The sequence below is a fragment of the Peromyscus californicus genome, unplaced genomic scaffold (assembly GCF_007827085.1).
Source record: "Peromyscus californicus insignis strain IS unplaced genomic scaffold, ASM782708v3 Scaffold_7__1_contigs__length_154581171, whole genome shotgun sequence".
NCBI lineage: Eukaryota > Metazoa > Chordata > Mammalia > Rodentia > Cricetidae > Peromyscus > Peromyscus californicus.
In genome coordinates this window covers 22,011,666-22,037,451 of record NW_026294595.1, presented here as the reverse complement: position 1 = coordinate 22,037,451, position 25,786 = coordinate 22,011,666, and the positions used below count along the sequence as shown (strand labels likewise).

General features: G+C 38.8%; 1 protein-coding gene across 1 annotated transcript in view; it reads right to left on the bottom strand.

Annotated features, from left to right (window-relative positions):
* Positions 1 to 25,786, bottom strand: part of Arhgap15 (Rho GTPase activating protein 15) — a 597,450-nt gene that overhangs the window by 492,974 nt on the left and 78,690 nt on the right. The window contains exons 4-5 of the mRNA XM_052725640.1: positions 17,659 to 17,720; positions 7,639 to 7,726 (exon numbers count right to left, since the gene is read on the bottom strand). Of these exons, the coding sequence (XP_052581600.1) occupies positions 7,639 to 7,726; positions 17,659 to 17,720 (150 nt within the window). The remainder of the gene's footprint in view (positions 1 to 7,638; positions 7,727 to 17,658; positions 17,721 to 25,786) is intronic.

Sequence of the window (25,786 nt, the reverse complement as noted above, 5' to 3'; positions counted from 1 at the left end):
CTCAATTAAATGTTTTCCTTTGTAAGAGTTGCCATGGTCATGGTGTCTCTTCACAGCAATAGAAACCCTAAGGCGCAAGGGTCATGAAAATTGGCTACTTTTTCTTCTGGATATGCAAAGAGAAAAAGTTATTTCAAAATAAAATTGCAAAGAAGATGTGTCTGGCAATGCTTGCCTGTGCTGTGTCACAGGACTTCACTTCAGCCTTGCTTCTGAGCTTGGAGCATGCACGAACACTTTGCATTGCACATGTGTTTGTATCCTCAGAGCCAGCAAAGGCTGCCTGGGAAACCTCAGCTCACGTTTGAGACTGTGTGATGAGTGGTAGTGTCCTCACTGTACATACTGAAGGTTCTGTCCTTACAGAAGTACAGTGGAGGGATTTATGAAGGCAGACTATCTGTACTTTCCCGTCATCGTTCTTCAGAATGTCAGTGTAAAATTAACATACCCTTCAGCTGCCTTTTTTGTTCAGTGTTTGATTTCCGTAAAATTCAACATTTTATTTGCTTATTTGAATTCCACTTAAAAAAATTACCAAATGGATTTTGGCCATAAGAGTGGAGCAAAATTTCCACCTATTTCTAAAATGTCTCTAAATAGTACTCCTGCTATTTTGAACTACCTATTTATACAAACTAGCATTCTCAGAATTGATGATTACAGAATCACAGCATCAATCAACTCTGACAAAATGCTCTAGGTCCTATAGTATCAAATGCTCAGCCAAGATTTAGTTCTTTATGTTGAAAAAAATAAGCACATACATCTTATTATGTAAATTTGCTTCCATTTTAATAAACAGTAAAATTATATGCATACCGAAAAATTGTGATAAAATAAATTTCTCTGATTTATTATCAGTAAATGTTTGATTTGTATGCCTATTTTACATTCCTGTATACCTGGGAAGCCCTGGTCTGTTGCTGGCTTTCTTACAGTTATATCACAGTCATAGTTTATTATAATAAGCTTATTTATGGTTCTGTCAGCTCTACCATATCACAACACTGTGAGAGCAAGGGTCATATATTATTCATTTGGATTTCTCTTTGATTAAAATGATCATGTGATGCCTGGTAGGACTTATTGATTATTCATAGAATAAATAAGTGAGCTGGGGTCTCTACATTTAAAAAAGTTGTTCTGACATTTGTCAGTTGTTGGTCTTATTTCTGGAGAAACCAGGAGTCCTTTTCCGAAATCCTCACCTGAGGAGAGGCTCATATGACTCTACCTCTCCCTAAGAGATCTAGACATTTGATGGTTACTAAGAAAAGTCAAATTCTTAGTGGTGTAGCCACTGGTGCATTGCCCTTATTCAAGTAAGTAACCCCCACTCATACTCATGTAGGCAACCACAATTAAGCACAGTTGGTCACATAAGGGAAATGACACAAAAGTGTAAGAAGGCCTTGTTGGGGTTATTATATTCTAAAATGGAATCAATGGGAGAGAGAAGGGGGTGAGAGACCAGGATGGTGGAATCATGATCAAAGTACGTTATAGGTATGTGGAAACTGTGAAAGAATAAACACATTGTGAACAATCCACTTCACAAGGCCATCCATCCACAGGTTTTGATTAATCAAGCATGTGCATCTATAGTGTCCCATAGATGCTATCAGGTATCTTCACACACATCAAACAGAAACTCTAAAGTCACAAAATACAGCAAGTGCCTAGGTGTTACTTGGAAATGGGATACAAGAGTCAACTGAAATTGTCCAGGCACAAAAATGTATAGTTGCATCCAAAAAAGAGAGTTTGTTTGAGTCAACGCCTCAGAGAAAAACCCAACTGACAGCAGGAGATGTGACAATGACTGTGCGTGCATCTACTGGGAAGCAAAGGTTCTGGTCCTGTATTGAGGGTAACTCATGATCCCAAGAGAATCAGTTTCTCTCTTGTTTGGGTCCCTCTCTAAGTTCAGCTCCTTCCAGAAACACCACATGTGTCATACTCATTCTCAGTAAAAGCCGTTTAGATTATTCTGCAATGCAGATGCCTGAATTATATATCAGTATCACATTGAAGAGCCCTGCCCTGGTAGCACATTCATAAACTCACAGCCTCTCCTTAAGGCTTATTTTATCCTGTATTTCAACTGGACCAAAGAAACCATTTATATTTTAGTGCTCATATTCCATCCATTCTTAGTCATTGTTCATGTTTTTCATTGCCCAGTGTTTTCTGCCTGTCAATCTCCACATGCAGAAGTGACAAGCATCTCTTAAGGCCCAATTCAAATCCTTCACAGATGTGAGCACTCCCTCCTTTAAATCCTGAAGGAGAAAATAAAAAGACAGGAAGAAAAACAAAAACAAACATCTATTCTGTTTCCTATTTCATCTCATCGTTATTGGCAGAGATCTGTTAAGGCAACGTCTCTATCTTGGTTGTATATCTATGTCTTATATGCAGCCTTAACGAGCAAGCTGTTCATTGTGGGATTTCAATACATATTCTGATGAAGTCTTTTCCCACCAAGGCTGATATAAATAGCACAAACCTGATTAACTGAATGCATACTCACATTAAAGTGAAGTAGATTATAATGAGTAGACATGTTATTTGGATCAACTCTCCCACTGAAAACAACGAAAAATTTTGGGTAAAAAACATATCTTTTAAAGATTACTTCAGAATTGAAAGTCTGAAATGACAGAGGAGAAAGCCATGCTGAAGTTTTTATTTGTATGTGTGGGGTGGGGCTCTAAAATAGACAGGAAAACTGAGTCTCAAAGCAACCTAACTTCATGTTGTTCTGAGGTCGTTTATTTATACTACACATTGGAGCTTTGTTCCACCTCACAATGTAATAGAACAAGGTCCTGCCTAAGATCTTATGGAAAGATAAACAAATACTGGTGTTGAAACTGTTTTATTTCTCTGATTCCAAAAGGACACTGAAAGGAGGTGTTGGGAAGCTAAAATGTTAAAGGAGCAGAGAAGCACCTTGTCTCCAAGAAGTTAGTGTTTCTGTACTTCTGCCATTTCAGATACATTTCAAAGAGAATCTAATACCACCATCTGAGACAAGAAGTCACTGTCTCACACCCCTTTTGAAAATACAAACACTCCAGTAAGTAGGACACATTTATTCCAAGCCACAGGGACCTCCCCCACCCCCACCCCGCATGGTCTTATTTCAATCTTAATGATTAGTGCACAGCCAAAGGTGAGCAATGACAATCAGGAACCCGAGAAGCATGAGTGACAGGCTGCAAAAACACATGAATACAGTGAGGCCCTGGACCACTGATGTTAGAATCACAAGACCAGTCATAAAACAACTACTCCTCCTGGTTTTACCAAAATTAAATCATCCTCTGGAAAATACCTGTGGGAAACAAGTAGCAATGCCAGCTGATAGAATAAATTAAAAGAAACAAACTCCTAGAAGTGAAAAATTATACTATTTAAAATTAGAGAAAAAATGTTTATCACATGAAGAGACTTAAGTAAAGAACTGAAAGACACACAGAGAAAAAGTACTCCCAACTCAGCTCAAAAAGACAAAAATACAGGGGAAAAAAAGAGAGAAGACTGTTAAGACATTTGGAGAATATAGTAAGACACTTTAACATACTTTGGCTGAGACTTAGAATAAAAATGAGAGACTATAAAGTGGGCTACATCTGAAAACATGGAAAACTTGTAGACTGTATTCAGGACCATAGTAAGCACAGCATCCAGCACTGACCACGCTCTGGTCTGAGGTGAGGTGCATAAGCAGGAACAGGATGCAGGTAGATAGCAAACCTGCTTCTTTCTCTGTAGAGACCGACTTTAGTTCTGCACTGGTTCCCTCCTAGGTGTTTAGATGGCGGCATTTTATAGTGTCCTGTTAGGAAATCCTGACACTAGATGATCAGTTACTGTTTGACCTTCTGATTCAAACACTGGAAGGGATAAAAGTCCTCCACTTTCTTTAAAGGGAGGACTGAGGACCCAAAACTACATGATCCTGTGCATGTTTTCAGGATAAAAGTGTCACTAGGATGTTGTTGTGGAATCAACATGTTCGTACACTGAATACTAAACCCTTGCCATGCTGTTGGAAGCTGGGTTTGGGGGTGGGATCTGCTATGAAGGGCAAAGCCTTAATGTTCTTCTTGCTATTCGTGGGATTACAAGGAGATGGGACCCACATGGAAAGGGCATTTTCACTGAACACTAGATCTACCAGTGCCTGTATCTTGGAGTTTGCAGACTCCAAAATCATGAGAACTTAGTGTTTGCTGTTTGAGATGTGCCACCAGTGGCACACTGTTCTAACGGCCCTAAGTCAGGGAAAGACAGACATTGAAAACACCCCAGTGAGAAAAAGATTTGTCAAACGTGGGCTGTGCAATCACTCACAGCATTATGTGAGATGCTACATCAAACAGCAGTAGTGAGAATCCACAGAAGAACATGGGGTCTAGAAATACTCTTGGATATTTAGGAATGTATAAGTGAGTCCCAGATGAACCGCTGCTTCATTTGAATAGATATCTCTTGCTGCCTTTGGATACAGATTATTTTCTCTTTATAAAAGCCTTGTGTAACACTATTTTCTTAAATTTGTAAAAGTTTGACAGACAGGCATGGTGGTACAACCAGCACTTGGGAGGCAGAGGCAGATTGGTCTCTGTAAGTTCAAGATAGGCTGGTCCATGTAGTAAAATGGTCCAGGCACTCCAGGGTTACACAGTGAGAACCTGCCTCTCTCTGTCTCTGTCTCTGTCTCTCTCTGTCTCTCTGTCTCTCTCTCTCTCTCTCTATCTATCTATATATATACTTATAAATGTGTGAAACAACTCATAAAAAATTAATATGATACAATAATGTCTTGACTATACTGCTGTCAGTATTATATATGATATAAAGTGTTTACATAATAAATTATTTTTTAAATACTTATTTATTTTTAATTTATGTATATGAGTCTTTTGCCTGCATGTATGTGAATCATATGTGTGCCTGGTGTCACAGTGAAGAACAGGGGCATTAGATTCTCTGAAATTAGAATTACAAATGGTTGTGAGTTGCCTTATGGTTACTGGGAACTGAACCTGGGTCCTGTGAGAGAGCAGAAAATACTCTTAACCACAGAGCCACATCTTCAGCCTCAAATACTTAAAAATGTTATTAGCAAATATGAGAGCAGGTGATTAATAATTATAGCTGTTGTGACTCTTTGGTTCTACTTCATTATTTTCATTCTTTACCATTTTTGTTGACAAAACTACCATGTCCTTCGTTGAGGATTCCCATCTCAAAGAAGTTGATTAATTTTGTCAGCTACTTAGTGGCAAGATTACTGGTCCTCTGGGTGTGTGACTTTAGCATGCTCTGAGCTACCCTAAACTTTGCCTCGTCACTCATAACATTCGAAGGTGGCTCAGAAAGCTTACGATGCGGTTTTCTCTTTAGACCACAGTCTGCACTCACAACAGCTTCTCCAGGCCTAGTGGAGGAAAAGCCTCTCCTTGGGAGCAGAGTGAACACCAGGGCTCTGCTAAAGGGTGTAAGGAAAATTTAGAAATTTGAGCATGAATCTCTTCCCGAGTAAAACCACAGCATCTTTAATCAAGGCCTGGCAATCATTGTATCATTTCTCTAAGGCTGGAGTTGATAAATGCAGCTATCCCACTAGGACTTTAATACTCAGTTAGAAATGAATCCAAGTTGACTAGCAAGACAATTCATGCGGTACAAACAGAGATCTGTAATTCTCTTTCCCTTTACCACAGAACAGTTAGCTCCTACCCAGAATTTGCTTTGAAGACAACGGGTGCCTGGGAGAAACAGAAAGCACTGAAAATGGGGCCAGAAGTAATAAATAAGGACTGCCAAAAAACAAAACAAAACAGAAAGTCAATGAGTTCCTCCTACAAGTCAAATCCATTGTCACTTTGTCACAATTCTGAAGGTTGAGTTGGTGGCATACAATTAGTGAGCTAACCTGCAAGGTTTGCCTGCGATGGATAAGAGAGTTTTCTTTCCCCTTTATACAATTAAACAGCTGAGAGAATTGTATCTCCTGGTATGAGGAGATTAAAAAATAATGAAATAAATGCTGTAATATGGAATTAATCCATCCCATTATCTCCATCTGACTCAACTCCAATGGGATTCTTCTCCCTCAGCAGGACAAGGATCATCTTCTTAGCATCATGCCCAGGCAGGCTGGCACCTTCCAACTTCCTACCTTCCCCACAGAACTCATTCAAAGAAAAGAACTGAGGCCCTGCGAGGGGGTGGGGGTTCTTTTGTGCCCAGCCTTAGGTGGTATTTTATGTCCCTTCAAATACTATCCCAACCTTACTGTAGCCAACAAGAAAAACAAAACAAAGCCCTAAGACAAATTTTTGAAGTAAATTAAAATGCAGAGGACTAAGATATTTTTAATTTATTCATTATTAGTTTGTAAATTGGGCTTTACGGAGTCTCCAAAATCAGTAAGTCATTTGCAGACAAAGGTGATTGAAATGATGAGGAGCAAGCCAGATGTGATTCTTTGTTCTTACTAATTTTTTCTTCTTTAAAAGACATCTTTTAGCCAGAGTTCCTATTTCCTATTTAAAGAGGATTACATAGCAAACATAACTAGTGGCTGTAGAGCAAAGAACTTGCCATTATTTTATCATCTGCCAAATATAAATTAGCTCATTATGGTTCCCTCCCACCAGGCCACCACTTTCTTTACTACCTATCAAACCAATGGGCTATGGCAGGTTAGTTCTTTGTGGCCTAGAGTCCTTCCTAATCAGGGCCTGACAGACCATCTGCCCACCCTTTCTTGCACTGCATGGTAGCTGTTGTGTTTGGGCAGTGAGGTTTTGAGGTCCAGGTTTCACCATTAAGTAACTCCCAATAGCTCCTGCTGTCACTGCCACATCTCTGCGGCCTGTGGTGCCTTCCCTCAGGTACAGTGAAGCAATTCTGCAAATCTTACTTTGCAATAACCACAAGATACAGAAATTCCATTAGGCTCATTAGGTGTCATCATAAGGAGTATTCAGAAAGGTTAGCTGGATATAGTGAATGTCATAGTTAGGTTAAGATAAAAAATCACTTCGTTAACTTAGAGTGTTTTTTCATTGGTAACACCCTATATTAAGGTGCCGTTTATAAACAGTTTATTATTATTTATTAATGTGTGAGGCACTTTATAGAATCCAAGATAACAACTTAAATCCATGTATTAAAGATGCACATACATGGTTTAATACGATTTACGTCTTATAATATTCTTTAAAGCAGCCTCCCATAGTCTCATCCGTTAAACATTTATTACTAATGCATTTTATAACATGCTTTATAATACATTATTTGGGAAAGTAGCAGCATTTAGTGATTATTTCATAAATAAGAATAAAGCACTTACAAATGGCACCTTAATTTAAAGTGTTACCTTCACATTACCAGATAGCCGCTCACCATCCATCTCATTTCTGCATCTTCTCCAAATGCAGCACTTAATAAAACAGACACTATGTTCTATTTTCCCTTCATCTGATTAAGAGGTTTCTGTGTCCTTTCCTCCATCTACTTTCAGAGGTTGGTAGCTCAGAGGCTTCAGTGTGATAGCTGATGAAACCACACTTTGGATTCAATGCTATTTGAAAAAACCAGAGAACAACCTACCGTGTTGGGAAGAGCTTGCTGCTTGGAGTCTTTGTAAAATTCAATTTTTTGACCAGAAAGAACAATCCAGGAAGTAGACCAGTTTTTCCTTAGGGGGAAAAAAAAATAGATAAATGCATCGTAAGAGAAAAGAACATTTATGAACCATATCAGGGAATTTGTTGTGAGTGCAGACTGTTTTTAATGAGTTTTCCTAAATGTCTTCTATTTATTTATATATGTTAAGTAGTAGAAAATTCATATAATAATAAAAAACTCTAGAATTTTAAATTTTGTGGCACATAAATAAAAGTTTCTTAGTTTGTCAATCTTCCCAGATGCTCTTTAACTAATCAGTGACCATATTTTGTATATCTCCTCACAGTACTGAAGCATTAAAGTAAATATGTTGGAGGCCATTCCGTCTCTGCTCTTTCTCATTGATGTAGCACGTCTCAGAATCAAAAAGACTGACCAGTTCACACGCCATTCTTTAAATAAAAATGCTTTTGATACTCACTAGCAGTCAAAGAATTACAAATAGGAGCAGTGGTGTGTTTTCTCCTCTTTCCCATGAAATTGCCAAGGATTTAAAGAACCAATGATAAATACATTCTCTCACACTTCTAGAGTGCAATATAACAATGTATTTTTTCATAAATTTCCAAAAAATTTATACCTAGTTTTTGACTAGGCATGTTTATTCCCACAAATTTAAATTTGTCCCTAAGAAATAGGTCCAGGTTTTTGAGGCTCTGACCATTAAGATGAATTGCACATTCCTTGGTAATTCTGCTCCTAAAGCATGAAAACAAAACAAACAAAAACCATCAAAAAACAGAGATTGCTTAAGAAAATTTTTCATAATAGTACATTGGAAGAATGACTCCTGTGTTTGAGAATACTGATGTGGGAAGATTTCAATGTAGCCCATAATATATACTTTGCTCCATGCTATGCAATTTACCTAGGACCATTTTCCTCAGCTCAGCCCCTTCTGATTATTAATTCCATCCATCAGAAGTCCAAATATTGCTTCCCTCAAAGTACATTCATGACATGTAACATGATGAATTAAAAAAAATACTTCAAAATTTTTCACTTTCATTGCCTTCATTAAAATACAAGCCCGCAGGCAACAGAAATCATTTCAACATTATTGGGTATTTTCAGAGCCTAGCACAGAGTCCTGGAGAGTCTAGGAGCTAAATGGACGTTTATTTAATCAATGATCACTTTGGCCTGGAAAAAAGTCTCAATTGTAGCCATAGTTAAATAAGATGGTGAGATTACAGTTCTCTCCTTCCCTTTGTATTTATTTCTTAGTTTTCCTTATTTCTTCAACTGAACACATGAAAGCTTCTGCATTCGGAGTATGTGTGTATTAGTGTTGTGAAAGGTTTTCTTTCTTAGGTGGCAAAACTATCAATAAGATTGGGATGCACAAGTTTCTACCCTTCAATTATATTGTTACCGTTTTCTCTAGTTTAACCTTTATTTCAACATAATTGTATTGATTTTACAAAAAGCAATGCAGAAAAACTTTACAAAGAAGCTTTCATTCAGATAAATAGAAAACCATACAAAATGCATGAATATGACCTTTTTTTGTGTTCCATGTACACAGATTTTGTGTGATTTTTTCCACTTTCCATTTAAAATCTAGAGCCTTAATTATGAGGATAGTTTTTATTTAGTATGACTAATGTTGACAAAAAGAATGTGGTTGCTATTACATACCTGAAGCTTTCCTTTTTAAAAGGTATTTATTTTTATCTTTATGTGTATTCATGTTCTGCCTGTATGTATGTGTACATGACTTGTGCCTGCAGAACCAGAAAGGGGTGTCAGATCCCAGGGAACTGGAGTTAAGGACACTGTGAGCCACTACATCAGTGCTGAGAACCAAACTTGGGTCTTCAGGAAGAGCCGTCAGTGTTCCTAACCCTGAGCAATCTTTCCAGCCTCCTGCAGTTTTCTTAATGTTGAACTATTGCATTAAAAAAGAACAGAATAAACAGACACACAAGAAACACATTCAAAATTTCATCATACAACACCATGCTGTTGGACTCCCTTGTCTTCAGATCGGTAGTCAGTGCTTCAATCAAATTATAAAAAGTCAGAAAGCAAGAGAAAAATGAACACTTTCTGTCTGGATTAGTGTCAGTTTCTTTTTATAGATAGCAACAGTACTAAGGTGAATTGAGTCAGTAATAGCCTTCCCTTTAAGCAGTTCACTTTATTAGATGACTCCAGAAAGAAGAGTGAGAAACGTTGAGCCACTGGTCAAGGCTGGCCATCTCTATCAGTCCTTTTGACCATGTGTGATCAGAGTGCGAACCATCCTAGCAGGTGACGGACCCATATTTAATCCACCTGCTGTGCTTCTCACTATAGTTCCTATCTCCTGGCAGCGCGCTCGCGCACCGTGTTTGCTTCCTATCTATAGAAGTTCCTAGAGAAATGGTTCTGGTTTGAATCTGTTTCAGATGTTGATCATTTATAGAACTTGCTGGAAAAACTCTTCTGTTCTTTAAACTTCTAACTGGAGCGGGTTACACAGGAAGTCCATGAAATTCCAGTTACGTCATCATTCTGTCTTCGGGCTTTGAACTATCTCTGCCAGGTTAACTGAAAGGACAAACGCTAATGCAGGAGAAGGAAGAGCTGGGAAGCTTAGTCATGTGACCATCTGTAATACCTATGTCTGGGGCTGTTATAGCTTAGCTTCGTTGGTCTCAAACATCATCTTTATTGTATCTAAATGAAGAGGAAAGACACCCCAACAGCTGAGTCCTACAGCTTGAAAATCATTTCTTGTCAAAATAAATAATAAAATGCAGCAGATAAATTTAAGACCTCTTTTCACCTCAATTTCTCCCACTGTTTCTTTTAAAAATATCAGTGACATAATTATTTTGAGCAACTAGTAAAAGTTTAATTGTCTGGCTAATGTTTGTACTCTTAAGCCAAAAACGAGGAAACTACTAATGTCCCCATGTACTAAGATAGAAAACTAGGCTCAGAGAGTTTAGAGGTCTTACTTAATACCACATGAGCATTAAAGGTCAAGTCCAGTTTCTCTGAAAATGCATCTTGTAATCGATGACCTTACACTGGATTTTTAAAAGATGTAAGCAGTGTGAACTTGACTAAGAATATCATCAATGTAAGTTAAATAGCCTTGGCTGACTTCCTCAATTTATGAAAACCATTTGTCGTCTGTGAGAATGAGTCATCCATCTGGGCTGTCTTACTAACTACTTTACCCAGTTCTTTTAAAGAAGATTAGTAGTCTGACCAGTCCCCAGCTAGATCATCTCTTCGTCTCAAACCTTTCAATAACGGGAGCTATGCTGTTGCTTTGCCTCTAACTTGGGGCACAGTTTGCCACCTGGTATTTTACACACATCATGTACTTGAACCACTAAGCCAGTCACAAGTACCTGTTCACACACACTCTGTGCCAAACAATTCCCACGGCAGACTAGAAAAGTAAAGATAGTAAGTAGAAGATAAAAGTAAAGTTGAGTAGGATGAACCTCCAGGATTTTTATCACTGATTAGAAGACAGACCCTAAAACATAGAAAGGCACCAGTTCTCCGAGCAACCCTTGCAGGTGGGTGAGGAGCCAGTGCAACTGAGGAGAAAACTGAAGCTTACTGAGACCGTGTCCTACCTAAGGGCACACAGTCATACAGAAGACATTGAAGGATTTGACCCTGAACCCTACACTCATTCTGAAGGATCAGCTGTTTCTGGGGCATGGCCATATACTCTCCTATTATGCCTGCTCTATGCAGAGCCTCATGGCAGGAGTTAGGAGGAGAGGACATGCTCTTGGAGAAGCGTTAGAACTCTTCCTCCTAGGAGCAGAGCTGCCTGTCTTGCTGGTTCCAGTGTTCTGTGCCACCTCCTGCTGAGCAAGTGTGTTCCTACACCAGTGGGAGGCAGCTAAAGCCCCCACATTCGTCCTAACATTGGGACATTGAGAGAATGGTTAACTGTTGCTAACACGCTTGCTCTTCCTTCCTTCCTCCCTCCCTCCCTCCCTCCCTCCCTTTCCTTCCTTCCTCCCTCCCTCCCTCCCTCCCTCCCCCCCTTCCTTCCTCCCTCCCTCCCTCCCTTCCTTCCTCCCTCCTCCTCCTCCTTCTCCTTACTCTCTCTCTCTCTCTCTCTCTCTCTCTCTCTCTCTCTCTCTCTCTCTCCATCCCTCTCTCTCTCTCTTAAAATACATGTAACTTAGGGAGTCAAGAGTCAGTACCCCCCGGAATGAGCAAGATTCCAAGTCCCCTCACAGACTTCCAGGTATACAGTGCGGAATTACAGCTAGTCTTTAGTGCTGAAAATAGATCCAGGAACAAGAAATTGAAACGTGTTTTGCAGTTTGACAGACAAAATACATGATATCTGATAGGATAAAAGATCCTTTAATTACAAAGCCAGAAGAACTAAATTCACATCAGAACAACTGATTTTGATATGAGCAATTGCCAGGGTATTTTAGGCAAATGGAATACTTCTTAAAACTTACTAAAATAAATTGTGAGTTATAAAGTGGAAAAAATGGAAGAAGGTGAAACAAAGCAAAACTAAAACAATAAAAAGCCCCTGACACAGACATCAGCTTGACATTCTACCAAATGGACACCGGATGGCAGCACATAATAACAGCAGCATATACCTGCTTGGCTGCATGATGGAAATGGCCCTTAAAATATTCATCAGCATTCTAGCGATTTAGGGCCTACAACATGTTCATCTCTCTTAACCTCAAAGCTTTATGCTCTTCACTCCTCCTTGTGTTCTTTACTTACACAGCAACAAGCCAAAAAAAAAAAAAAAAAAAAAAAAAAAGAAAGAAAAGAAAAGAAAAAAGAAAAAAACCTAAAACAAAAACAAAAGAAAAAACAGAGGAAAGTATGTGTGGGATGATGTCATCAATTTCAGACTCTCTTTGGGTCACCTGCTGCTGTTACCCAACTTGGTTATTCTGGAGTTGATTTGAGTCTGTGCTGTAATAGTAATGAGGGATTTATCCAAGTGCCTCTGAATGATTTACCGTAAAACCCTGCAGACTCTCAGACCTGAGGAACTGAGAACTTATGTGTTCTCTCTCATATTCTAAGCTTCTGTAATGTATCTGTATTAAAAGTTGAGCCAATGAGACAGTAAGTATACAACAGATTTCTTTCAGTGTTCTAGGAAGAGAGAGGGAGGGAGGGAAGGGATGAGGGAGAGAAGGAAGGTGGCAGAGAGAGAAAGAGATTGGGTTTGTGTTAATTTGTTGACAATCTGAGCAGAAAGCACCAAGGAAAATTAAGTTCACTTTGGAGGGGACTTTAGTATCATATCGGGGGGGGGGGGGGGGAAGAATCATGCTGATGATAATAAGCAGCAGCGTGCGCGTGCACATGCACACACACACACACACACACACACACACACACACACACACACACACACACACAATCACAGTCTAAGTACCCAGTCTGTGATGAATACAGACACTAGTAAAGGCGAACATTGCAACCCCTTTCAGGTTTGTTTTCCTGCTCATTTTCTGTCCATATTCACACCAAGTGTTGTCATGCCCTTCTGAAGGGGAGGGCAAAGTGAGAAAACCTAAATGTGGTGAGATGTACGGAGAGAAAGATGAGACACTGAACTCATATATAAGCACATTGTCAGGTGCCTTTTGTAAAGTTAAGCCCTAGGAACTAGAAAAACAAAACAAAACAAATGAACAAAAATGATCCAAAAAAGAATGTGTTCTTAAGTCATCATGGAGTTTCAGACAAGCCAGGGCTACTTACTGCTTTGAGGAGGAAATTCCCCAAATGAAAAGGGTCCCGGGATTCATCAGAAAAGCTGAGGCATAATTTCAAGGTTCATAATTAAAAATTAAAGTTGAATGCTGAATGAATTCTGCTTTCAAGCCTGTCAGTATATCACAAGGGAAATGCGTATAACCTCATTTCAAAATAAGGCTAAGTTTGGGGCCTTTTATGAATGTTAGATGAAGCCAGCAACTTGTCTTTCCTGCCACCTTCTCTTAGTCACATGAGTAATTTTTTTTTCCTAATGGAAAAAAGACATAGGACAGAGGGAAATAGAGACAAATAAAAATGATAACAAGGAAAGACAAGATAAAAATTAAGAACAAGGTAAAATGTAGATGACAGCATGGATTTAGAGATAGAAAACTTTGCAGAAGTTTCAAAAGTGCTATTTATTAAATGGCAGTGAAAGCTCTCGGGACCAACAGCAGCAGGAAAGAAAAGGACAGGTCTTGCTTCTTGGCCTCATGCAGTTTAAATCAAGAACAGGCAAACAAGTGTGTTTCAAGCAGGCCAGGGTTACATGCTTGGTACAACTACATCTGTAAGACCCTGGCAAAAGGAGCAGTTAAGAGGACGGCAATTTTACATTTGAAAACCAAGAAATCACCATGAAGCCTATAACCCAATATGACTTAAATACTTAAGTCATGTCACTACTATCACAATGAACCATGTGCTTGACCGAATAAGCATTTATTAATAGTGCTTATTAGCTCATTAAACTTGACTAAAGTGATATAAGATCCTTGATGAATGGGAAACAGCCCATAGAAAATCTCACATAAGCAATATAAATTACTGTAACTAGATGAAATCATTTAATAATCATTGAATGACCCGTGTGATAAAACCTCTATAATTTTTCAAGGTTATGACCAAACTGACCCTTTGGTTACTGCTTATAAAAGTATAGACTTTGGGTAAGCAATAGCAATATATAGTAAGAATAGTGAGGTTCTATTTTTTAGTGTGTGGATATGGGAGAGGGTTCACATCTGTGCTTTCACTCATGTGTATTGTAAGCATGTGCATACGTGTGTGTGTGTGTGTGTGTGTGTGTGTGTGTGTGTGTGTGTGTGTGTGTAGATGCCTGCTCCTGTATGCACCTGCATGGAGGATAGAAGAGGACATTAGATATCTGTCCTCTGTTACTGTTTTGTTTTGGCCTAGTTGATTGGCAGTGCTCTCCTCATATACATTTGTCTCTAACTCTTTTAGGCATTTTCCTGTGGGATTTGGGTATTGGAACCCAAGGTCCTGTGGAAAACACTATTACCCATTCCATTACTTCCCCAGCCCCTAAGATTCATTAGTGGTCATGCAATTTGATCAGGTAATCCAGGCTTATAACTGGTCTTTAGAAAATATAAAGAAAAAATGATAATAATTAGGAAGTGTATTGCAGTTATAAACACTTCTAGTATAAAACTTGACTCAATTAAATATTAAATAAAAATTAGAGTAGAGATTATTTGACATAATGCAGCTCATGAATAGGGCAGGATATCAAGTATATGAAAATATTGATAATGTCTAAACCTAACAAAGTATTGTTACCGATAATATATTATGCATTCTCTCAAACAATAAGAAGACAAGACACTCAACAGATCGTAGTCAAAGCTCATGAATAAGCAGTTCTTGAGATGCAGAATCTGAGTGACTCTAGATGAACAATTCAAGTTCCACTCAACTGCAATACCAGTCAGTGAAACAGGAAAGAAAGCAGCATCAAGGGAACATTCTTGTGGCCATATTTCTGACAATATTAAAAGTAGAATGTTGGGTTGGATTGGATTATGGACAAATAGGATCCCTTCTGCAATACAGGAAAAACTTGTGTGAGTTTCTACAGTCATTCAATAGAGCCTGGCAATGGCACATAGCAGATGCCCAAGCAATCTTAATTCCTGAGTACAGTTCCCTGAGAGAACATCTAACGGGTTCCAAGGAAACAATTATGTGTTATTTATCACAATATTTTAGATTCAGAAAGAGTTAGAGAAAACTTGGGTGTTTGTGCCTGGGGGACTGGTGAAAATAAGATTTTTGTACAAATACATAATGGCAAGTGGGTAACAATGGGAAGGAAATGGTCTTAATAGATCACCACAACAGGTATCTTTGCACTAATATTGAATGAACACAGCAAAAAAACCATGAGATTCTTAATATAAAGCTGTTTACATGACATAGAATACATTAAAGCACACATTACTATAAACAATGATTTTGTTGATTTGTTTTGAATACCACACAGAAAACCAAATAGATGTATGGATAGGCGATTTGAAGATCAGTTAGAGTGTATGTGCACAGGAGATTGATGTGAGAGTAGAAGAAAATATGGAATAAAACCACCTAGGGGTCTTGCCCCAGATACAATATCATAGGGCTGCAAATGAAGGGTATAATCAATTCAATTCACTGCACCTGGGAGTTCTAAAACAATAAAAACTAAAATTTGTGGAACTTTAAATGAAAAAATCTGAAAGAATGCTTGATGGCCTGCAGACTGATTGAGAAACCAATGGAATAGAGTACACACCGATGCTTATATGTATTGAAACTTCTATCCAGACACTGTACACAAGTTCATTAAGTTTTTATGTAAATAAAGCAAATGCACAGTGCTATATACATTGAAACAATGTGCATTGTGTTCATGAGAGTTTGCAGGGAAAGGAGCTACTTGCTGTCTCTGATGCTTCAGAACCCTACTTCTAGGAGTGTGACAATGTTGGCTAATGGGGCACAGATGAGGGTACTCCACAGAGCCACCACAGAAGACCTTCACCTTGCTTTCATGACCCTCCTGTTTTGTGTGATGCTAGAGAGTAACACTGACCGCGTTATTATCATTTCTGGATGCCCACAAATCATGGAAGAATGAACTGACTGAGTTGGAGTTTCTTGGTTGGGTTAGGTGTGGGGACTCATATGGTAGGTCAGGTAAGAAAGAGTCTTGGCCTACTTGCATAGCTACACCCCCCCCCCACACACACACACATGCCTGAGTTGATGATTGAGGGTTGAGATCTGTGAAAAAGAAGGGTACACTGGTTATGCTAGTCAGTCAATGTCACCTGTTGCTCCTTTAAAATTTTACTAGCATTTCTCCAGGGACAGAGAAGGCCAGGCTGAAAGCTGCTTTACATTTGATCTGTGTCTCTGGTACTTTTGAGGCAAGGTGGCTGCCAGGCTAGTGACAAGAAACATCTTTGGGAAAGATTCAGCCCTATTTCCCATTTAAAATTTGAATAACTATTGGAGGCACTGGAATTATGAGTGACACTTCCATTTTAATTCTTTCAAATAAATATAAACACTGTCCACTCTAGCCATTAAACTAAAGCATTTTTCATTCTCCAGTGTTAGCCAAAGCATCTTTCTAGTAACATATTGTGTAATGCAATTAACTATTGTCCCATTGTATAGCTAATTAGAATATTTGTCCTACTTAGTTATAACAGTAATATACTCACAAGTAAATGTCTCTTACTTTGAGTCCCTCCATGAACCTTTATTACTTGCATATTCCATAGTATAAAGCTAAATATAGAATACATAATGTAAGAAACAGAAAAACATTCTAAAATGAAGAGGACTATTTTAAATCCCCCATATAAATAATATAACAAATGTCTTTCTTAACACAACAACCACCTTGTTCTTTTTCTTGAATATTTTTGTTGTTCTGCCCCTCACCCCAGGGAGTTCTTTATCATTTTTAAATTTCCCTCACCTACTTTCTGTTCATGGTTTCCTTTTTCTTTTCCTTTTTTTCTAAATGATTGTTTTATTTTGAACTACAAATATGGTTCAAATCTTCTATCCTTCATAAAACTCCTCTGGGTATTTCATAGAGATCTTTACATGCTGTAAATGAATTCATTCAACAACCCAATCTGTTAATCCAGAAACCATGTTTCCCTTTTTATGTTTTAAAGATTTCTAGTCCCAAGAGAAGACAAGACATCAGCCACTTTTACATTCTGGGCAACACTCTACAATACAATGCCTTTCTTTGAAAAGTATAATCATTTTAACAATAAGGGTGTCAACAATGATAACAGAAGGGACTCTTCTAGCTAGGTGTGGGTGGCCTTGCTTCTCAAACAATATCAGTGATACAAGCTAAGGGTATAGGAGACTGTGTGGTTATGTAACAGAGAGTTGAAGAACTTTCATTACCTTAGTTTCTTTCCTCCATCTGCAATTTTGGCTTTTTGAAGATACCCTTCTTTTTCAACCATCTGCAAGAAGAATGCATATGTTAACACTGTGACAAACTCCTATGCACTTTAGTATGAATGAACCCAAGCTTTCGAAGCAAGAGTCGCTGCAGAGATGGAAGCTTCCAGTCACAGAACTTTATTAATAATACATACAAGACTTATGGGGAGTGCATACAAGATCCAAGTCTTTCCAAGCTTTGCATATCAGATGATAGATTGTGAGGATGGATGTGAATGGATTGTTTGATAGTGATATAGCACTATTCACCTTCCTTTCTGTGTCAGGAAGTCACTTGCTTAAAACACTGACTTCGATGATAGAACAAAGACAATGCAAACTCTCCTTAATCTTACCAGAGAAGCTCTTGATTTATGCCCTCCCCATACACCTGCCAAGGCCAGAAAAAAATACAAAAGAATTCAATGGAACAAGAGATTGAGCCTGAAGAATCATGGGAAAATATTTCAATGGCAGCATTTTGACCAGTTAGCCAGAGACAATGCAGCAGAGCTCTCATTGAAATCTGAGCTGTATAACTGCTTTGCTTTTCCCCACTTCTATTGGCTTTCATCCTAACACAGCTGCAAACTCCCTAAAGGGCATGCAACGATTCACTAGGACACAACAGAGGTGTTCAATAAGTTCCAGGCAAAGTACATACAAGTGAAGATTATAATATGTTTATTCCCAGCAAAGTCAACAAACTGTTTCAGTTTCTTGGTGGTCTGTTTATGCCCTCCTGACTGCCTTGTACATCCTATTCCAGTTCTTGGCCTGTGCTCCCTTTAAAGGAGTAGTGTACAACGCTCATGCTCCATGTCTAACAGCCGAGGGTCATATTTCCTTAGTGCCACCGGTGGGATCCATACCCTTAAGTATAACATTTCACCCACTATATCTTCAACTCAGAAATTCCTATATATACAAAACAAAATTTCAACCCATTTTAAAATTCTACATATATAGCTTTTGTCAGATGGTCTTTCCATCATTTCTTGAATTGTCTTTTAGGCATCCCACTCCCAGTTTCAATTTCCAGTTTTCTTATCACTCTACTAACACCTGTGAGATAATGTTGTAATGACTGGCTTATTTACTTATATCTACATCCATGCTATGAGCCCATTGAAAGCAAAGGACTGTCCCTTTTATATTCTGTGGGAATCCAGTGTTACACTAAGGGATTGTGTGAACAAATACATGAATGAATGCATATGTGAATGCTATTTACATTTTTAGAGAAAACTGTAAAAATCAAAACCATTCATTGGTGAATGGAAAGGACAATTTGAGTAGTGAGTTGTCTCAAAGAGTAACATGGTACCAAATAAAGAATTGTCCGCTGTAAGACTTACCCTGCTATAGATAATATATATGTGATCTTTCCTTGATTCCTATATTGTTATATTCCTAATATTTATCTTTCAAATACATTTGGTAAGTGCACTTTTAGTGAATAAACTGTAGGAAATTATTGTAACAATGCCAATTGTGGCAAAATAATTTTCACATAGGTTTAGAAGATGTCTCTTCCTTCAGTATGTTTTCCACAAGTCTAAAACAGTCTGATGATGTTTTCAGAACCATGGTGTTCACAGTGTTATCACCCTACGTTTAGATGTATCTCACCATGTGTTTTGACCACCTCCTTATTCTGTGTATACTGTCCATTTCTTTGATAACAGAATTTTGTTACCATCTAAATCCCATACAAGTTTAACTCTAGGCATCACTGGTCTCTATAAATGTTAGAAACAAAGACACTTTCAGTAGCTATTAGCATCACAGAGGAAGTCCCTTCCTTAATTCACTGCTTTACAATAATTTCCTATAGTTTATTCACTAAAAGTGCACTTACCAATGTATTTGAAAGATTCACTGTGGGATGTTCTGTATGGCAAATGTGTTGCTGATTGGTCAATAAATAAAACACTGGTTGGCCATTGGCTAGGCAGGAAGTATAGGCGGGACAAGGAGGAGAATAAAGCTGGGAAGTGGAAGGCTGAGTCAGAGAGACACTGCCAGCTGCCATGATGAAAAACAGCATGTGAAGATGCAGGTAAGCCACGAGCCACGTGGCAAGGTATAGATTTATAGAAATGGATTAATTTAAGCTGTAAGAACAGTTAGCAAGAAGCCTGCCACGGCCATACAGTTTGTAACCAATATAAGTCTCTGTGTTTACTTGGTCGGGTCTGAGCGGCTGTGGGACTGGCAGGTGAGAGAGATTTGTCCCATTGTGGGCCAGGCAGGAAAACTCCAGCTACAAAAATTCACTGCTTTGTTTAAACTTCTTAGGAAGATTAAAAGTTACAAAAAACCTGAAATGTTTTATATTAAAAGCTACAAAACCCTTTCAATCCATTCATAAATTCTCATCTAAGATTATTGCCTTCTCAGAAATATTCCATGCAAGACCCACAATTGAATACTTAGAATTCAAAGAACTATATTGATGATGACTATTCTCTATAAAGAGAAAGGTGAAAAGAAAACATTAATGTCCTTATAGGAAGAGATCAATGAAACATGTTTGAGAGGTGTAACAAACTTGAGCCTATAATCTCTCCAGCTGGACCTTTCTCAGGCCACTTGAAATGGATAGCCAAAGGCTTTTCATGTTGGGATTCAGTAATCATGGTATCTCTGCCATTAATGGCAGAAAAATTTTCCAAGGGCACTGGTCAATATCATGAAGTCTTCAGGAATGACCTTTTAGTAGTCCTGGGAGATCAATGAAGGAAAGCTGAACAGCTAGTTAGGTATTAACTTTCAAATTCTCACATGCCTTCCAGGCCATAGAAAGACCCTAAGAATTGTAAATTTGCAGTATTTTCTGCTTTTAAGTCACTTAGTACCACCATGAACAGTTATACATATTTAAGTGTATGGTCCATACACATTACATATCTAAATGTGTGATGTGTATGTATTTGAGCTTTACACTCATGTCTTACCATCTCTCAAACACACACTCCTGCTTCCAGGATCAGCAGTTCCTCTTTATACATTGTTTCTCTTCTATTCTTGATGCACACTTAGGCCCTCAGCAAAGTTTCAATTAATGGTCTTCCATTCTCTTAAATAGCCACTACGCATGAACAAAAGTTGCTAGATTCACAAGACCAGCCTGATCTTACTGCAGCTTAACCTCCTATGGGCTCCCATTAAGACATCCCTTCTTTTTTGTGTACTGATAACACTCTTCTGCTCCTCTAAGACTCTAGTCATCCTTCAACCTGGACCAATAAATTCCAATTGACTTCTTACACTGTTCATGTGCCACACTGGCAAGAAAGACTTCCATAGGTAAACTTAATTATGTGAATATCTAAGGTATTGCCATTGTACATTGGAACTTCCCATGTTCTACATACCAAGAAGAAGCCATTCTGAGAGGCTTAGACTGAATGGAAGGAGATATTAGGGTAAAAGGAAGATTGCTATGGATTGTACATCTGGGTTTATATATGGTACTTTATTAATTGTTTTCATAGTCACATGGTCTGAAAGAGCAATGATCTATAAATTTAAGTTTATAGTTCAGACATCTGGAGCTCAGATTGTCTTGTCTTTAGTGATTTACAAAGTTATATACAGGCTTTAAATTTAAGTTTAGTATTCCTCCCATGCCAGATTCTAGGCCAAACTGAAATTCATTAAAGGAATCACAGCACCCAAACGATGTATACTCAAGAAATATCAGCCAGTCTTTAGATGCTAAATGCGGCTGTTGGAGCTATTTTTTCAATGCCGGCTAGAATCCCTATTTAACATTGCGTGGCAGGAAAGATCAGCAATTTGTCCAGGCTGGATGCCAGCCAGTCTGCCAGCACTGAGGAAATGCTTCAGCAGCATCCTGTGTGCTGAGACACAGCTGAGGAGAATGAATGGCAGTGGAATTTCAAGATGGTACCTGTTTATAAACCTAGGTTGGACATGACAGACAGGGCAGGAGAGAAGAGAACTTTTGGGTGATGGTTGGTTACAAGTGTAACAAACTTGAGCCTATAATCTCTCAAGCAGACAATGCAGGTTTTTTGTTTTGTTTTCACGTAAATGTCTCATGTGACCAGACACAAATGCAAACAATAGGAGTCTATAATAGTACACTGAACAGTTTTGCTTAAAATAAGCTGAACTAAATTAGAAACTTTCAAGCAATTTGATTGAGAACTTGGCTTTTGACCACATAGCTTTTTTTGCTTTATAGCTCTGGTGATGGTTTCATGTTTCATTCTCTCTCCTTTGTTCTTAGTCTATGTTTGTTGACAACCACTGACACCATTTTCAGCTTCTCAGGTCATCTGGTATAGAAATCCAGTGTCTTACGTAGTGAGAGTCAGAATAAATAGCCCCTGCCCCCCATATTTTATGAGGAAGCACTGATGGGTCTCTATCAACACTGATGCTATTAGCAAATAGGATTTTCTTCTGGTCCCACAAATCTGAGACAGAACTCAGTTTGAAGCTGGGATGTTCTCTCTGAAAGGAGGTTTCACGATGTGAATCATGTTATGGCTGACTGACCTGAGGAAAGTTTGCATCATTACTCCACGACCACAACCCTGGACCACTGTAATTCTCAGACATCTAGCATTCATTTATTTTTCTACTTGATAATAAGGTGGCTAATAAAGTTTTAATAGTTCACAGTATTTTGCTGATAATCCTGTTTACTGATTTCTATTAAAAAATCAAATGAGGACATGTTTTGTCACATCATTTTATACCATCCTGTGCTTCACTTTCCTTTTGTAATCATTTTGTACTTTTCTCTTATACTCAGAAAGAAACTCTTTTGTCTTTGTGTGTGTGTGTGTGTGTGTGTGTGTGTGTGTGTGTGTGTGTGTGTATGTGTGTGTGTGTTATTATACAATATATTCTAGTCATAGTCTTTATCCTCCCCCAAGTACTCCAAGATCCTCCCACATCCCTACCCACCAAGCTTCATGTTCTTTCTCTCTCATGAAAAAAAATAACACAGCAAAAATAAAACCAAACAAACGAAAGTGCATGCACGCATGCATGCATGTACACTTGTGCTTGTGTGCAAGCACATGCGCACACAACACACACACACACACACACACACACACACACACACACACATACTCAAATACATGCAAATACACACAGACACCAAAAGCATGGAGTTCATTTTGTTGTGGCCAAATAATCCTGAGCATAGGCCTGCCTTCGGGTGTGGTTAATATGCCCACTGTCACTCCATTTATGGAAACTGATTTTCCCTTCGTCAACAATTATCAATTGCAAACAGTTTCTTGGGTAGTGGTGCAGTTTTGTGTCTACTTAGCCTTCTCCATGTTTGAGATGTTGTATGGTTTGAACTTGTGAAGGTCTTGGATGTGATGTCACAGTCTCTGTGAGTTCATGCATGCATCTATTCTGTTATATATGGAAAATGCTATTTCCTTAAAGTCACAAATTACCTCTGGCTCTTACAGTGTTTCCACCTGTTTTTTCTGTAGAGATGCCTGCTTTGATTTAGAGCTCAGTCTGTGGGAGGAAGTTCCTGCCTGTTACTATAATTCTGGCCAGGAACCTGCGGCTGTGTCAATTACTTGTTTGATGCTGTAATAAAGTATCATGACCTAGGCAACTTATGCAAGGAAGAGCTTGGCTTATTGTTCCAAAAGGAGAGCCAATAATGGTGAGGAGGTGTGGGAGCAGTTGTCCAGAGTGGAAATCGACAGATCTTCAACCACAAACACAAAGCAGAGAGAGAGCAAACTCAAAGTGGGATGACACTATGAACTTTCAGCATCTACCTCCAATGTTGTACCTTGTCCCCATTCAATACCTCCAACTAGGGACCAAGTGTTCAGATGTCTGACTCTATGTAGACATTTTCATTCAAACCACCAGAGGAGCTCGTATGCCCTAAGGTGAGCCTATCATTATTGTTTTGCTAAATAGACAAATGCCTTATGTATACACAAATGTTTCACATCCATAGATTAGTAAAGCTCTAAGTTGCCATCAGAGAAGTGTCTGTGCCGAGGAGAGCAGTCAATGCAAAGACTCATGTCTGAGCAAACAGCAGAGAATATGTAAATCAGCATTATATCATGGAATGAGGATGGGCACAGGAGCTCCTCCCCCCTAGCTGGGGAGCAATTAACAGTTGATTGTTGTTAAGTTGGGGAGAGACCCTTTTCCTTAGGAGTGTAGTCCACGGTAGGGTGACCATGCTCTATTGGCCCTATACCTGTGCATATGAGGGCAGCATAACTGGATCTGGTGAATTATAAATAAAGGAGAGAGATAACATGATATGGAAAGGACCCATGAGTGTTTCTCTGAAGGATGATGCTTTCAGATACAAGTGCTTACCTCATGTAAATACGTAATACATTGTACGTTCATACATGCAAACTCTCCAGTTGGATGCAATGATTACATAAAAAAAAAAAAGAGTCAAACAAAAGCAGTTCTGTGCATCACACATTTGCAAAGACCAGAGAACAGCTATGCATTCCTAAAGGAATTCCTGAAGCACGACATGGTGGCTAATGCCTATAACCCCCGCAGCACTCAGAGACACAGGCAGGAAGAACAACCCACAAGTTTCAAAGTGAGTCTGGTACATAGGGATATGTAGCCCAGGTAAGCCAGGGCTGCATTACTGTGGGAGCTTGACTCAAATAAATGATAACAAAGCAACAAAAGACAAGCAAAAACCAACCAAAAATGAAAAAATAGAAACCCAGAACTCTTGAGAAGCTGATCTAGCTTCATGGTATGGCCTGGGGTGATTCTTACTGTCACAACTTCCTTGCTCTTTTTAGATCCTGTGTGGAACGTGCCTTCGTGCAGTTACCCTGTCCTGTTTGTCTCACTTGAGGGTGCGGTATCATGTCTGCCTTTAGGGTTCTTGAACTGTTTTCTAAACACTGGGCTTGGTGAACCACATGTTATGTTTTGCCAAGCTATCCTCCCCCCTCTTACTAAACCACTGTGTATTTCAAGGGCAATGCTACCCTTGTGTTGCTGATTTATTTACCATTAACTCACCAAAAGATCATTTTGAAAATGACATTATAGCATCCCATGGTTCAGCTCTCCCCTGAACTTTATTCCTGAGCCTTTCTTCCTGAAGCCAGCATGTCTCATTTATTCGCCACCAAGAAATCCAGTTTCTGTGTAAGAGACGGGCTTAGAGGTGACCACACTGTATCTGAAGAACTCCAGTCTTCAGGGGGCTCTTCTTGTAATTCAACTCTCAATAGACTCCCTTGGGAATTCCTGTTGCTCCGTCTTTGCTTCCAGTGTTACTTGTTTTGTGACCATCATTGAAGTTCACAGAGGATGATCTTTCTTTTCCGTTGCTATGTGAGCCATTTATTACTATAATTCATTTGTGTTATAACCTAATTTTACTCTGGGCAGCTGTGAAGAGAGAATTGCTCAATCCTAGTGGTCTTTGTTGATGCGTGTGCACTTTCCTCTAGAATTAAATAAATGACACGTGAGGACATGGCTGGGAGACGCGATTTAACTAGTATCCATTTTCATGGCTTCTAGAATTCTTCCTATCACCTCATGCTTCTTCACCTGATGACTGCTCCCTCTAATCATGCCCCGTGGCTCTTTTCTTTTGATGATTATAGTACAGCCAGTGTGGGATTTTTGTTTGTTTTTTTGAGACACAGGGTATATGATCCTGGTTGGCTGCTAGTCTGGAACTCTCCATGTAGACTAGGCTGGCCTTGAACTTGCAGACCTCCTGTTTCTACCTCCTGAGTGTTTGTATTACAGGCATGTACCACCACGCCTGCCTCATAGTATTCTTGCAGGTTTTCAAATACAGTTGAAATAAATGTGTTCTAACTCTAGGCCATTGCATGTACTGTTTTTTTCCTTCCTTCCTTCCTTTTCCCTCCCTCTCTCTCTCCCTCCCTCCCCCCTCTTTCTTTCTTTCTTTCTTTCTTTCTTTTTCTTTCTTTCTTTCTTTCTTTCTTTCTTTCTTTCTTTCTTTCTTTTTCCTGTTCCCATTCTTTGTTTCTGCAGTTCTACTCATGGTGCAAATTTCATTTTAAGTGACATTTTCAAAGTGTGA